At 44.2% G+C, this 15393-nt stretch overlaps 1 protein-coding gene across 2 annotated transcripts in view; it reads left to right on the top strand.

The window, feature by feature from the left end:
* Nucleotides 1-15393, top strand: part of NBAS (NBAS subunit of NRZ tethering complex) — a 196778-nt gene that overhangs the window by 43786 nt on the left and 137599 nt on the right. For both annotated transcript variants that reach the window (XM_070428703.1, XM_070428702.1), the window contains exons 13-21: nt 1186-1249; nt 2349-2542; nt 4160-4417; nt 5345-5470; nt 7670-7821; nt 8959-9096; nt 9351-9429; nt 14092-14196; nt 14553-14689. In XM_070428703.1, the coding sequence (XP_070284804.1) occupies nt 1186-1249; nt 2349-2542; nt 4160-4417; nt 5345-5470; nt 7670-7821; nt 8959-9096; nt 9351-9429; nt 14092-14196; nt 14553-14689 (1253 nt within the window). The remainder of the gene's footprint in view (nt 1-1185; nt 1250-2348; nt 2543-4159; nt 4418-5344; nt 5471-7669; nt 7822-8958; nt 9097-9350; nt 9430-14091; nt 14197-14552; nt 14690-15393) is intronic.

Genomic DNA, 15393 nt, shown 5'->3' with positions numbered 1-15393 from the left:
GTAGCCTTTTATGGTAAAGTTTAAAGAATTAGATCTTCTGTTCTCAGGGACTACTCTGAGTGACTTATTATAGTAGTAGAAGGTAGGAAGTTCTTTCAAGCCATGGAAAGAAATAGCAATTTTAATAGTGTCAATAGCCACTGATAAATTGGTAATAGCATATATATGTTTACAGTGTTATATTAGGTGAAAGCATATCTCTCTATCTCTATATATCCATATATCTATATCTATATATCTATCTATATCTAATTGATTTCAGAGAGGAAGGGAGGGAGAGAGATAGAAACATTAATGATGAGAGTCATTGATCGGCTGCCTCCTGCATGCCCCTTACTGGGGATTGAGCCTGAAACCCAGGCATGTGCCCTGACTGGGAATCCAACCTTGACCTCCTGGTTCATGGGTCAATGCTCAGCCACTGGTCAACACTGGCCAGGCATTAAAAGCATATTTAACTTAAGTATAGCATCACTTTTTTAGCCTGAAGATTTCAGATAAATGCCCAAATGATTCTTATTTTGGGACGGGTCTTTTTCTGTACTATTGTAATTCTGAAGATTAAGTAATTAACTGGGAGCCAAAAGGGAATCTGATAGTGGTGTAATTGCAGTTGTTTTAGGATATTTGAGAGATAATGATGTGTCCTTGCATCCACAAAGGTGGATAGAACATTATGTTGCCGTGAGATTAGAACATGAATGGACTCAGTTTAAAGATTGCATGCTTATACACTTAACTTAGTAGATTTTTAGTCATAGACAGAACTGGATTGCTTGGAAATTTTGGAGTCCAAGCTCAGAGCCATGGAAGCCGAGCCTGAAGGGGTTGCTCAGTGACAGTGGCTGGGGTCGGACTGGTGTTCCCAGGGGCACGGCTGTCCTCCCGTCTGTCAGGGCGAGTGGGTGTGAGTATGTGCAGAATCAGTCGTTAGTGTATCTTGCTTCCGTTTGTGTTAGTTGTATACTTGCTGTCTTACTGGTCTCGTGCATACTGTTTTCTTCAAATTCAGTCCCAACACCCAATGTGCACATTTTAAGTGTAAGAACAGCTGCTTTTCAAGCGTAAGGAGAGGAGATTTTAAGCAGGTGAACGGAGAGGTCCCAGGGAAGCAGCGCCTTGATGATGTTCTCATCCCTTACACTGCGGGCTCAGCAAGTCACACGTGCATGTTTTCCCATGTAGCCAGGGTTCGATGACCTCAATCCCGACTGGACACTCTCTGCGGAGAAGAGGAAAAAAGTCAAAGGTGAGTCCTGTGAAATAGGATATTTAAACACCTTAAGAGACTCCGATTGTATACTAAAGGTGCTCTTTAGATGACGTAATGGATGTAGGGGAGGGAACAAATCTTTTTCTTTTCATCCTCTTGGGCTTTTGCTGAGCCCTGAAAATTAGACAAAAGACAGAGTAACAAGAGGAAAACAAGTAGAAACCTAGTAGCATGCACAGGGCGCTTACCCGTGGGAGCACCCCCAGAGGAGGAACTCCAAGGGTTGGTTGGAAATTGGGCTTCTATAGCATCTTAGAAAAGGGACAATACATTTTAGAGAAGTGACAAGACAAAGGAAAAGAACTTTGAGTTTCTTGAATTCCTTCAGCTTAAAGTATTTATGTTGAAGTGGCGTGTTTTGGGTCGGCCCTTACCCTGATCCCCTTCACGAGTGTGAGAAGCAGTCAGAGTTGAAACCCATCATACATTTGTCTTGTATTTTTTAAAAGGGTATAATTCTCATATTACTGTTTGTCTGAAAAGTGATGCATGAATATTTTCCAAAATATTTTATAACCTTGATGATTTGTGCACTTTGTACCCACCTACCTTTTAGTTTGTTATGTTGAAAATGTGAAATAGAGTGCTGTATGTTTCATTTTCTGAGAGGAACTCTGCATCCCTGTAATTTTGAACTTTGGTAAATTCTTGGTACTCAGGTGTTTATTAAGTAAGCTAGAGGCCCAGTGCATGGAAATTCATGCAAGAGTAGGCCTTCCTTCCCCCAGCTGCCAGCACCGGCTTCCCGCCGGCACCCGGGACCCGGGCTGCTTCCCTCTGACTGCCACTAGCAGGCGCCTGGGACCCAGGTTGCTTAGCTTGGGCCCCGGCTTCGTCCGGAAGGACATCCGGAATGACGCCCGAAAGGACATTTGGTCTAATTAGCATATTACGCTTTTAATATTATAGATTACCGTTTTGTTAGAATTAGAGTGATGACTTGTAATTCATGTGTTCTCATTATTTGCCATATCTTCAGCGCCCAGTCTGGTTGTTGAGTTGATTATTGGACCAGGTGTGTGTAGCTAGCCCACACTGGCAGGTGCGTGAGCATGGGTTCTCTTTTCTCCGTTAGATAAAGAGTCCTTGTACCCACTTGTGGATGTGAATTGGTGGGCAGACAGTGCCGTGATCTTGGCTCGCTGCTCAGGGGCTTTGACCGTTTCCTCCGTGAAAACTCTGAAGAATCTACTGGGAAAATCCTGTGAGTGGTTTGAACCGGCACCTCAAGTCACCGCTGCCCACGACGGGGGATTTTTAAGTTTGGAGGTAATGCTTTCCTTCCAGAGCCTCTGTGTGCTTGAAAGAAAACATGAATTTCACCCACAACCTAAAGCTCTGTATTTGTTTTCATTTTGTTAATCCTCATCCGAGGACATATTTCCATTGATTTTTAGAGAGAGAGGAAGGGAGGGGGAGAGAGAGAGAAACATCGATGTGAGAGAGACACATCAATTAGTTGCCTCCTGCAGGCACCCTGAGGAGGGCTAGGGATCAAGCCTGCAACCGTGGTACATGCCCTTGACTGGAGTTGAACCCGGGACCTTTCAGTCCATACTTTCTACCCACTGAGCCAAACTGGCTAGGGCAAGGTTTGGTGTTTTTTTTGTTGTTTTTTTTAATTTGTTATCCCATTTTCTAATTTTGGCTTTAAGAACAAAAGTCTGTGATTGGAATCACAGATTGAGTGCAGTATAAAAAAGATCTATTGTTTAGTCAATTAAAATTTTTGCATTGTAGAAGAATGAGGAAAATGGATAGTCATTTTGCTATCTATACCTATTTTTTCTTCACTGACATGATAGATTTTTTCTTTTTTTCTAGATTAATCATTTTAAAATGTAATAGTTTTTGCTACTTAAGAAACATAGACTTTAACCTATTTCTATGAATATGACAATTTAAAAAAATTGGTTTTTCACTAAGAAAAGCTTGTTTATCGTGACAAAAGACTGGAAAATAGAGGCTAGTAATTTAAAGTTATGTCTTGGTCATTTAAAATTCTGATTGTAAGTCTTTGAAGGCTAGCATCCTTCAATAGCTTTCACTTCGATGTAGATGGACAAATATTTTTCGCCTCAAAGTTTGTTACGCAGTCTATGTTATTTGGAGAGAATTAAGGCCTAGCTTCTAAGCCAACTCTGTTAAGTCTGAAATGAAAGTTATTTTTACCAGTCAGGCTTCCAGACTCAGAACTTTGTGAAGCTCCTGGACACTTTTCTCAGTCGAGGAGATACATACGTTCATGTTCCTTTTCTAAATAGATAAGACAAATTGCCAAAACCGGTTTGGCTCAGTGGATAGAGCGTCGGCCTGCGGACTGAAAGGTCCCAGGTTCGATTCCGGTCAAGGGCATGTACCTGGGTTGCGGGCACATCCCCAGTGGGAGATGTGCAGGAGGCAGCTGGTCGATGTTTCTCTCTCATCGATCTTTCTAACTCTCTATCTCTCTCCCTTCCTCTCTGTGAAAAATCAATAAAATATATTTAAAAAAAAAAAAAAAAAAAAAATAGATAAGACAAATCATCGTCTTACTTCTCCACAGCTGGTATGAAAATAGCAGCAGGGAAGAAATTAACATTCTCGGCTCCTTCCTGTCCCTAGAATAATCACCAGGCATGTATGCACGAGATCATCCTAATGACTTATTATTAAAGCGGGCTTTAGTTTCGGAGATCAGCAGCCAGCAGTGCATTTGAACGCTTCAGGGGCTGTTGACGTAGATCGTGTTTGTTGTTGGGTGCCTTTGAGTTCCATTTTTAGTTTTAATCCCACGCCTGATGAAAGGAATCAAACCAGAGTAGAATTAAAAGTGTTTTTCTCGTTAATGCTAACACTTGTCTTTGGTTCCTCACTATTAGTTTAACATGTCTCTGTACCGTTCAGTGTGAGATCAAACTTGCCCCCAAACGTTCTCGTTTGGAGACGAGGGGTGCAGAAGACGACGAAGGGGAGGAGGACGCCGACTCTGATCAGGAAGTGTCTGCCAAGGCTCGCTACTTCGGTTACGTCAAACAGGGCCTGTACCTGGTGACCGAGATGGAGCGGTTTGCCCCGCCACGGAAGCGCCCTCGGGCCATCACCAAGCACTACCGCCTCGTGAGCCTGCGCTCCACCACGCCCGAGGAGCTGTACCACCGCAAGGTGAGCCATCCTCCGGCCGTGCTCGGGGAGGGAGCCCGGAGTTCACCGCTGGGACTGAGACCAAAACCTCTTTCTTTAATAAAGGAAGGAATTTAAAGAGGAATTGTTGTGCCCTGGCTGGCTTTGCTCAGTGGTTAGAGCACCGGCCCTCGTTTTGAAAGGTTGTGAGATCAATTCCAGGTCCAGGGCCTGTACCTGGGTTGTAGGTTTGATGTCTGACCGTGATAGGGGCAGAGTGCCGGAGGCAGCTGATTGATTTGTCTCCTTCACATCAATGTCTCTCTCTCTCTTTCCTCTCTTCTCTTCCCTCCCCACCTTCTTTCCACTCTCAATGGAAAAAAATATCCTCAGGTGAGGATTAAAAGAAAAAGGGTCGGGGAGGGGGGGGGTTGTTATAGTATCAACATGTTTAAATTATCAGTAGTATTTAACTTTTGAAAATAATGCAGGTCTTTGTGCCTGAGTCCTGAAAGTAAAAGTGATGAAAGATGAATTCACTTAGCTTTCCACGCTGAGGCTGAGCCCGGGATGCTGCTGCCCCTCCCGTGGCCTGTGTGGGCCCCTGCAGCTGTGTCCTCAGGCTCCAGGTGGTTCGGGGGACCTGCCCGTGCGCTTTCTCACGGGCTCTGCGTGGAGGCAGAGGGGGTCGCACAGGGTGCTCCCAGCGGTGCTGCTGCTGAGCGACCTGGGCCGAGCCCTGCACCAGCGCAGGCTGCTGGCACTGCCCCTCCTGGGTTTGCTCTGTAAGCGTGGGCATGCCCCCTCTCCTCTCCGCTTGTGTGAAAGTGCTCAGGTAAACGCTGGGTCTGTCTGCCGTGAGACTAGTTAGGAATGCTGACCAGGTTAGGGGTGTTCATTGCTCATCACATCGTCACTGTGACCCGGGGCAGCTCGGTAACGCTCCTGTGTCCCTTTCCTTGTCCGAAGATCGAGAGTGAAGAGTATGAGGAGGCCTTGTCTCTGGCGCAGACCTACGGCCTGGACACTGACCTCGTGTACCAGAGGCAGTGGAGGAAGTCGGCGGTCAACATCGCTTCCATTCAGAACTACCTGGTAGGTTTCAAGATCTTGGTAAGGTGGTAATATTCCAATCTATGGAAAATCTTTTAGCTAAAGGGCTGCATATGAGAGTACTTTATTTTGCTGACTTCTCTGAAGCTGATGAAGTATGTTTTATTCAACCCGGAAAAACGACCTTGTTACCCTATTTTATTGGCCCTGTAGCTGGACTTTGGTGCTGGAGACACAGGAATGAATATTTACTGATAAACCAGCCGACTGCCTGGTTTTGGGCTAATCCTTCCTCCTCATCTACCTCAGTTACTTCTCTTTACCTATATCAGTCAAGGCCCCACCAGGAGCTAGAACCCATACGGTAATTAGGGCAGGGAAAGTGTGAATATGAGAATTATTTTACAGTAACAACAGATTAACTATAAAGGGGTAAAGAGGACGTCAAGGAATTCCTTCCACCTAGGGCTGAAGGAGCGTACCCGTACCCGGGGGGACGGCCTTGGAAGGGAGGCTCCTCCCTGACAGGGGTCCAGCCCTCCTTGGACAAGGAGTGGTTGCAGCACACTGGACAGAATTGCAGTCCTCGGGATGTTGTGGGCCAGGACTGCTCTTAGATGCTGAGCTCGCTCCATACTTGCCCAAGTTGGCAGGCAGAAAAAGGCGGGGTGGATGGGCAAGCCGGGTGCCTATTGCTGGGGTACGTCAGTGAGTGGGGATTGGAAAACCCTAGAGACTGGCAAGCAAGAAACCCGCCATCGGCACTTTTTCAGCTCAGGGCTGGCAGATAGGAGCCATGTCTAGGACTGAAAAGAGAAAACTCCCACTGGAGTGGGCGGGCATAGTCTGGGAGGCTTCCTCCTCACTGGGAAGTGAAATTCAATGAGAGGTGGTGCTAGGGACGGTGAAGGGGGAGTGGAGCCGCTGTATAACGGGTTTTTCTATGAGGGAGTTTGTAATCTGAGAGGACAAGCTTCATGCCCAAGTTATAAATAACTGCACAGAAGATTCCACCTAAGTACTGTGGGAACCCAGTGAGGGAGCGGTCATTACAGACCCAGTGGTTATGGGAGGCTTTCGCTAGTGAAGACGTTTTGAGCAGGGATGAGAAAGGACTCAAAGTAGGCCTTCCAGAGATGGAAGAACATGAGCATGATTCATGAGGCCAGTGACCACATCTGTCTTATTCATTGCTGTGTCCTCCAGTCTAGTCCAGTGCCTGGCAGTAAATATTTCTTGGGTGAATAATGAGCTCTGTAAGTAAACCAGTCTGCTGGCTCTGATGGTCTGCAAGAGGGAGCACTGTGAAATGTGATTAGAAAGACACATTGGTTTGGGTTTGGGTTTGGGGGGGTTGTTGAAAGCGCATGATGACTTAGGCCTTACGTCTTCAGGGGGTGGGGGATGATTGTGGCGATCTGACTGTGGAGGTGCAGGGGAAGGTGGTGTAGAAGATGAACTGGAGTGGAAGGAGCAAGGTGGGGGAACCCTGCAAAGGGTGAGGACTCCTACAGTGTCGCAGGTGTTGGGTATTGATGACAGACACTGGAATGCAGGCCACAGACACGGAGAAGGGGAAATGAATTATGAGACATTTAAAGAAAGAATTGATATGCTAGAATGTGTAAAAGAATATAGGGTACGAGTAAAATCTTCAAATTTCTAACACTAATGAGTTTTTCTATGAAGAGGGCAAGTCAAGGGTTTTGAATGGAGTCAGAGGAAGCAGTTGGGAGGGAGGAATAGGCCCTTGGTCTTTCCAAAGAACAGCATGATATGCCTTCTGTGATTCAGTTATCATCTATACTTAGTGACACATCTCATGGTCAAATAGACACAGAACCTCGATGTGCTCTGCCTCATTAGATTTGTTTCAAAGTTACGCACGCTGGTTCCATCTTATCTGGGCTTTCTGCTTTATTTTCTACTCTATTATATAGCCCCAGTGAAAAGTAAAAAGCAACTATAAACGTTTGGAAAGTTTTTTCTTTTCTGTTTCCAAAAATGAATACGTAGCTTTGTGTTTCATTAAAAGAAGAAAGATAGCAGTTGGAACCACATTCGCTACATTGAATTCTAATCATCACTGGGGAGTGGGAATTACCTTGATTCTATTGACCCTCTCCAGCAGCTGCCTAGGCTCCTTGAGGTATAGCTTTCAGTTCTAGATGGCAGCTGTCAGCTGCTAATGGATGGTCTGGGTTGATTGATGCCTCTGTGTTTCATTTTCTTTGCATCCAGAGTAAAATAAAGAAACGGTCCTGGGTTCTTCATGAGTGTCTGGAAAGAGTTCCTGAAAACGTGGACGCTGCGAAAGAGCTGCTGCAGTATGGACTGAAGGGCACAGACCTGGAGGCGCTCTTGGCAATAGGGAGAGGAGTGGATGAGGGCAGGTTGGTGACAGAAGGATTGGGGCGCAGAAGGGCAGCTGACGTTGTGAATGCTTTTAAGCTGAGACATTGGGAAGGGTAAACATTCCTCTATTTAGGTTATTCTGTGATGAAGCAGTTGCCTTAGATTAATGTTGTCTTATCTGAGGTCCCAGTTGTCTTTTCTTTTAGTGAAATGTATTTACATATGATAGCCTGATGATAGGAAAAGAGCAGATGCTACAAACATTTACCGAACACTGGCCACTTCTAAGCTCTGGGCTTAAGCACATACCTAGTGTGCCAATAAGGCCAATGAGCCCCCTTAGGCAAGTATGAGCTTCATTCACTTTCTTTTTTTAAATAAATATATTTTTATTGATTTCAGAGAGGAAGGGAGAGGGAGAGAGAGAGAAACATCAATGATGAGAGAGAATCATTGATTGGCTGCCCTCTGCACGCCCCACACACTGGGGATCGAGCCTACAACCCAGGTATGTACCCTGACCAGGAATTGAACCGTGACCTCCTGGTTCATAGGTCGGTGCTCAACCACTGAGCCATGCCAGCCGGGCTCATCCACTCTCTTTATCTGTGACATCATACCGGCCTCCCAGAATCACCTGGAGTGATGAAACTGTATATCTGGTGGAAGCACCTCATAAACCTTTAAGTCCCGTACAAATGTCAGTGCATAGTAAAATAAAGTGATTTGCTGAGAGCCATTGCTCACCAGACATTTGGAACATTTTTGTGAGATATAAATGCGATAGGATATCTGGTACATAAATAACGTAAAGGAGACCTACATTCATTATCATTCTGAGACCTTAAATAGAAGTGATTCAAATTGTAAACTCGGGCAACATTTTCTTCATATGCTGTTTCACATTGGGTGCATTTTTTTCCTAAGTAGTTTTCATTTTCTTGATTTTAAAAATTTCTCGATGTGCTGATCACTGATAACCTGGTGACATTGTCCATCCCTAGGGGTATAACCAGTGAGCCACTTTGTTACAGTGGCAACAGCTTTCTTTCCAGTGAGGAGTTTCCATGGAAATCCAATTAATGATAAAGTCAGTCACCGTAGGGGAGAGTGGGTTTTCACTACATGAAATTAAAAAAAAAATCAAAATAGATGTGTGTTTTCTTTTCCTGCAGATTCACGTTACCTGGTGAGGTAGACATCGAGGGCATCTCCTATGAGGAGCTCTTGCCTGAGGACGAGCCCGCCCAGAATGCAAAGGAGAAGGAGCGCAGGAGGAGAGGAGAACTGCTTCGCTTAGTGCACTTTTCAGAGTAAGGGGTGTATTACTGCTCCTTTGGCAATTTCTCTAAAAGAATGAGTCACCTAACTCTGTCCTTTACTGGTGATAATTGCTCTAAATGGTTTCAGCAACTTGCATCAACTGCATTTCATATTTTACCTTTGTGCTTTTGTCTGCTATTTCATGAATTGGGGGCTCAATAGAATATAGATCTTTTTTATTTTAACTCTTAGAGAAATGTGCTTTTTTGGTAACTACATGGCCTGATTTATTCATTCAAAACAGGTTAACGCTGGAACAGAAGGAACTCTGCCGTTGTAGACTGAAATTATTAACCTACTTAGACCGGCTGGCCACCTATGAGGTAGGGGCTAGTTTTAATTAAGCCAGTTATGTTTATTTGGTCTGTCATTACAAATGCTGTGGCTGCTCTAACACCTGACATTCTTGGTCTTTAGAACTACTGAGGTGGGAAAAGTTCATTATGTCCAGAAACAGGTTCTCTTGTTTACCAGTTTTGGTAAAGTTAAAGGGGGTGCAGGGCCAGAGTGATGTTGTTAGTCTAGGGAACGGAAGTGCTTTAGCCACGTCACTCTACCTGTTCCCTGCATCTACAGTCCTTTCACTTACTCTCATTTTCCATTTCCATTTTAAGGTTATGGAATACAACTGTCTCCAGTACATTTCAGTATATATTATGTTTTAATAATCCTAACGTGAATATTTTATTTTAATGATTTGTTAGTAGGTTGAACTTAGTTAATTGAACTTGGATCCAGTTATGGCCAAAATTAGACACTTGAACTTGAAAAAGGAGACTTCATATCTGTTTCTTCAGGTACACACATGCAGAGGTCTCCACGTTGGGCATTTCAGTGGCACTCTGTACTGTAAGGCCAGTTCAGGTGTTGTTAAAAGTGAGAGAAACATTTCAGTACATCCCCAGCTCAGCTTGCTCTCCCACATGCCCCCATAGCTGAGGTTACCCAGGATTTCCTGCATTTCTAACCGTGGAAGTGTGACTTCACTTGCAGGTTACTTTCTCAGCCTATGTATGTCTCCTCTCTGTGGGCATACCTTTACTGACCCTTGGGACTGGCACATTGTAGGCACTCAGGATGTCACACCTAATGATGTGATGCCTATCCCCAGAATAATGGAGGTCTTTAGTCCTTCTGATGCCTGCAGGCAAATCCCAAAGCATTTGATTTCCTGCCTGCTAATATGATGGAAATGCTTTTAGACCAAATACTAGTGACAAAAGAGGGCTATTTCTGCACTTATTAAAAACCATAGCAATAGGTATATCATTTCACACGAACAGGTTACAAAAACTTCCTAATCTATAATACAAGCAGTTTGAATGTTGGATGATCATATTTTTAAAAGCATATCATTTTAATTATGTCTGGGCTCTGTGATATTTAATATATATAAATAATAAATAAAAAATATTTATATATATTTAATATATGTAAATATATATATTATTTATATATATATATAAAAGCATGGTGTGAACTGCAGAAGTCAGTATAAGATATAGTTTATCATGCTTGTTTTGTTAGCCCTCATTTTACCAATGACAAGATCTTAAAAAGAAAAGTTCCAGTTACTTTTTTTCATTATTCTTTAGTTATTGAATTGCTTTTTCCTGTTTGACAGTAGTAAGGACATTTATTATTACATGGTAATAGTGATATTTAAAGAATTTGTTAAACCCACTGTTTAAGGGAATTAAACTAAGGTTTTGACAAATAAATAAAGTTGAATTTGGCTGTTAAAGCTTAGAAATGGAGATATCCTCCTATATAATAAAAGCCTAATATGCAAATAGACCGAATGGCGGAACAACCAGTCGTTATGATGCGCACTGATCACCAGGGGGCAGATGCTCAACGCAGGAGCTGCCCCAGCCAGCGGGGCCCCCCCACCCCCGATTGCCCTACCAGTTGCCCCGCTGAGGGAGGTGACCAGCGGTGGTGGCAGGGGGCAGGGCCAGCCAGCAGGCGGCGCCGGGCCAGCCAAGGCGGGTCCAGTGGGGGGCCGCCCCCCCCACCCCCATCACCCTGCTGGTTGCCCTGCAGATCGGCCTTGATTGTTGGCCAGGCCTGCCTCTAGTACAGGTATAATGGCTAATAAGTAGATAGTGCTAGAGATAGGCATTGCATTTTCATCATAGGGCATGGCTTATTTTAATTCTGTGATAGATGAGATGAAAATGGACTTATTTAAACTTTATTCAAGTGCCTACTACGTGCGAGATATTAAGCCAGTGCTGGAGGTTGAGAGATGACAAAGGAACAATCCTTCACTAGCTAGGAAATAACTGATGATAATGAAGGTGCGAAACGTTGATGAGGGAGCCTAATGGAGAAGAACGTTACATTTTTCCTGGAGATGTCCGAGGCGACACTACATCGGGAGAAATAGGAGTCCTGTTTCAACTAGTCCTGAATACAGGAAGGCAGGTTTAGGGGCTGCGGGACGTGAGAATGGAGGCTCCGTAGAGGTAGGGGTTTGTGTTTGCTGCAGTCCCCAGCTTGGAATGATGCCTGGTTTGTTGAGGAGCTCGGTAAATATTTGTTGAGGGGTCCAGTAGGGAAGAGACTATCTTAAGAAATACCCACACATTTGCTGAGGACCTTTGTCATTGGTATCTTATGTACGTAATCCAGATAGTTTCCCAACAATTCCCAGAGTAGATACTATTAGCCTCTTAATGTTATGGATATGAAAACAGGCTTAGAGAAGATAAATAATTGGTCTATGTCCATGGTTCTCAACCTTCAAGCCCTTTAAATACAGTTCCTAATGTTGTGACCCCAATCATAAAATTATTTTCATTGCTACTTCATAACTGTAATTTTGCTACTGTTATGAATCGTAATGTAAATATCTGATATGCAGGATGGTCTTAGGCGACCCCTGTGAAAGGGTTTGACCGCCAAAGGGGTCGTGACCCACAGGTTGAGAACCACTGGTCTAGGCACACAGGGAGCAGGAATGCATAGCTGGGCCTCCCTATTGAGAATCCGTGGCTGGCCACAGAGGCCTGTGGTGTGAGGCAAACAGTGTGCTCCTCACACGGTGAGCGGAAGGGGAGGAGAGGTGGTTAGAATGGGTTGTGGCCACATTTGGAGAGGCCTTTCCTGCTTTGGCAGGAGTTGCATTAACTTGCATTTTTGTCAGCGGCTACATTTAGGAAGGAGTGGGGAGTGGGCATTGGAGCCTGTGGTGCGGGCTGCTCTCCCGAGGAGTCTGACAGAGGAGGGGAGCAGGGAAGGTAGTCGTGGCTAGAGACCTCAAAAGAGTTAAGGGCTGTTTTCACAGAAGAAGGAAGTGTGGTTTGTTTGAATGCAAAAGGGAATGAGCCAGGAGAGGGTGAGGGGGATTTACTGAACAGAGAGAGCGGGATGAGTGTGCATGGAGTTCCTTTCCCCCCACTTCTGTCTGCTCCTCCGCCTGCATTTCAGATCCACACTCCCTTTTCCCTGCACACCTTTTCAATGGTGGTGTCCTCAGGCTCCTTTCATTTCATCCCGCCTACTTTCCCTGGAATCACACTCGCTTCTGCACTAGGAACTGTATCACATGTGTAACTCATGTCCCATTCCAGAACTCCTCACCTGGGTACCCACCTGCCTCCTGGGCAGCTCCTGTTCCATGTGCTGTGAGCCCAAACTCAACATGTTCCCAAGGGAACGTCTCCCTCCCTCCCCTCCTCCACATGTCCTCATTCTTCCCTCTTTCCCCTCCCAGTGAATTCATTCAGAGTTAACATACTTACCGGTTATTTATTATGTATGCTATGGATCTGGGTCAGCATTGAACATGGCAGACGTGAGCCCTAAGTCATACATCATAGTGGGGAGACCTACACTTGCGGTCGCCCTGGCTAACTCCTTCCTGTTTCTGCTTCATGCTGTTTCTGGGAAGCCTTCCCTGCCCTCCCAGATGAATGTTTCCCTTTGCCTGGTCCTGTTGGCTTGTTTGTCTTCATACTAGGTTTTTTCTTTCTTTTTTAAAATTTAAATTCTTTATTGTTTAAAGTATTATATAAGTCTCCTTTTCTCACCATTGACCTCTCCCCCAGCCGCTCCCACCCCCTTGCACATGCCCTCACCCCCCCTTACTGTCTGTGTCCATTGGTTGATCTCTTACCCCCATCCCCCCTGCCTTCCCTCTTAGGTTGGACTGACTGTTGGATGATGCTTCTGGCTCTACTTCTGTTCATCAGTTTATGTTCATTATATTCCACAAATGAGTGAGATCATGTGATATTTATCTTTCTCTTGACTGGCTTATTTCGCTTAGCATATTTTTATTGATTTCAGAGAGGAAGGGAGAGGGAGAGAGAGATAGAAACATCAATGATGAAAGAGAATCATTAATCGGCTGCCTCCTGCACTCCCCCCACTAGGGATCGAGCTTATAACCCAGGCATGTGCTCTGACCAGGAATTAAACCATGACCTCCTGGTTCAAAGGTCAATGCTTAACCACTGAGCCATGCTGGCTGGGCCCGTACTAGATTTTAAGCTACTTGAGGGCAGGATCCATATACTTACTGTTCATTGCATCACTGCTGCCTGTCACAGTGCCCGTAGCACATAGTAGGCACTCTGTAAACATTTGTTGAACGATTAAATGGTTCCTTTCACATGTGACCGAGTTCACTGCAGCAGCATACAGTTCTCAGTGTGCAGGTGCTCATAATGCATGCCGGGCGTGGCTGTTGCTTATTTGTTTTTGCCAGGTGGTGGCTGTTAGTTGTCCTACTGTAATTAATTTAATTTTTATTGCCTGTTTCATTTACTTCTGGATTTTAAGATATTAACAGCATTTATGAACATCGCCATTTTCAAAATAAAGGCAGGACTGCAGATGTAGTACTTTCGTTAACAGTTGATAGTGTAATTAATTCAGGCCTTATTTATTTAGGTGCACAGAATCGTAAAGGTTTTTAATATATCCCTGTCATTGGTATTCAAAAGGCTTTTCATTAAATCACTGTTTTCCTTCAGCAAATCCTAGGAGTGTCCCATGCATCCGAACAGAGATACGACGCAGAATTCTTCAAGAAGTTCAGAAATCAGAACATTGTTCTCTCAGCAAGAACTTACGCGCGGGTAATTGCTTTTTTTATAAATAAAACAGTTGTGGTTACTAACAGTTTCTAAATCTCTGAGCTATTCAGTTAATGTTATCGCATACATATGCCATTACATTTCCTTTTTTTGTTGTAATATTAGTAAATGAACACAAAATGAAATATTTAAAAAAATTTTATTCTTCATTCTGACTTTTAAAAATAAATGTTTTTGTAGCTTTAGATTGAGAAACATGATGTAGACTAGGAAGAATCAGGACTATTTCACAATAATTGACATCAGATCTGCATAAAAAGACAATGAAAAGGTTTTGAATGTTGTCAGACTTTATTTCTAAAGTTCATGCTGGACACTGGCCCTTGCCTTCTGCGCAGGAAAGTAACGTACCGGCCCTGGAGATTCTGTTCACCTACCACGGGTCGGACCTGCTCCCTCATCGCCTGGCCATCCTCTCCAACTTCCCCGAGACCACGTCCCCTCACGAGTATGCTGCTCTGCTGCCCGAAGCTTGGTATGTGCCATTGTTAATGGAATTTTACCTACTTTCTAAATTATGACAGTTTTTGTTTCATGCTGAACCCCTTAAGTTGAACAGTAATTTTAATGTAACCTATTTAAACCTTTTTTCTGATTTAAAGATATTTCTGACTTATTTTAAATGATCCTGAAACCACACTGTGTCTTTGCACAAGCAGGGCCACCTTAACTTAATGGGCATGCACATCCCTTTTTCTGAAAGTGTAAAAAGTATGTGGGACATGAGTTACACATGTGAGAATGATTAATGAGATTATGTATATAAAATACTGAGAACAGTGCTTGGTACCACTTTGCTTTCCTGATTTGACTGGTGCACTCAGCATGTACTGTTTTCTGGTTAAGAGCAGGTTTTCAGGATAACGAGATCTGTTTGACTTAGTTATAACTTTCAGAAATTGAGGTGTGGGCCGACCACATTAGGAGTAGGCCCAGGGGCCCAGGGCGACTGAAGCCTACTTCTCTCAACAACCCTTTCTCCTCTGAAGTTCCAGAGGCAAAAGGCCAGCGTGAGATCAAAGCAGCACATTACTGTTCCTTAGACTAATGCTCCTATCTCAGTTCGAGGCTGTTTGATTGTGTTGTAACATGTGACATAGACTTCCAGCCCACTAGCTCCACTTAGTCCCAGTGGGACCACCCAGGGGGCTTCTGGGGGCCAGCACATCTCTTCTGGAG

Source organism: Myotis yumanensis, unplaced genomic scaffold (assembly GCF_028538775.1).
Source record: "Myotis yumanensis isolate MYYU_CA2020_CCGP unplaced genomic scaffold, mMyoYum1.0.hap1 SCAF_11, whole genome shotgun sequence".
NCBI classification, from domain to species: domain Eukaryota; kingdom Metazoa; phylum Chordata; class Mammalia; order Chiroptera; family Vespertilionidae; genus Myotis; species Myotis yumanensis.
This window is presented reverse-complemented; position numbering and strand designations above follow the sequence as displayed.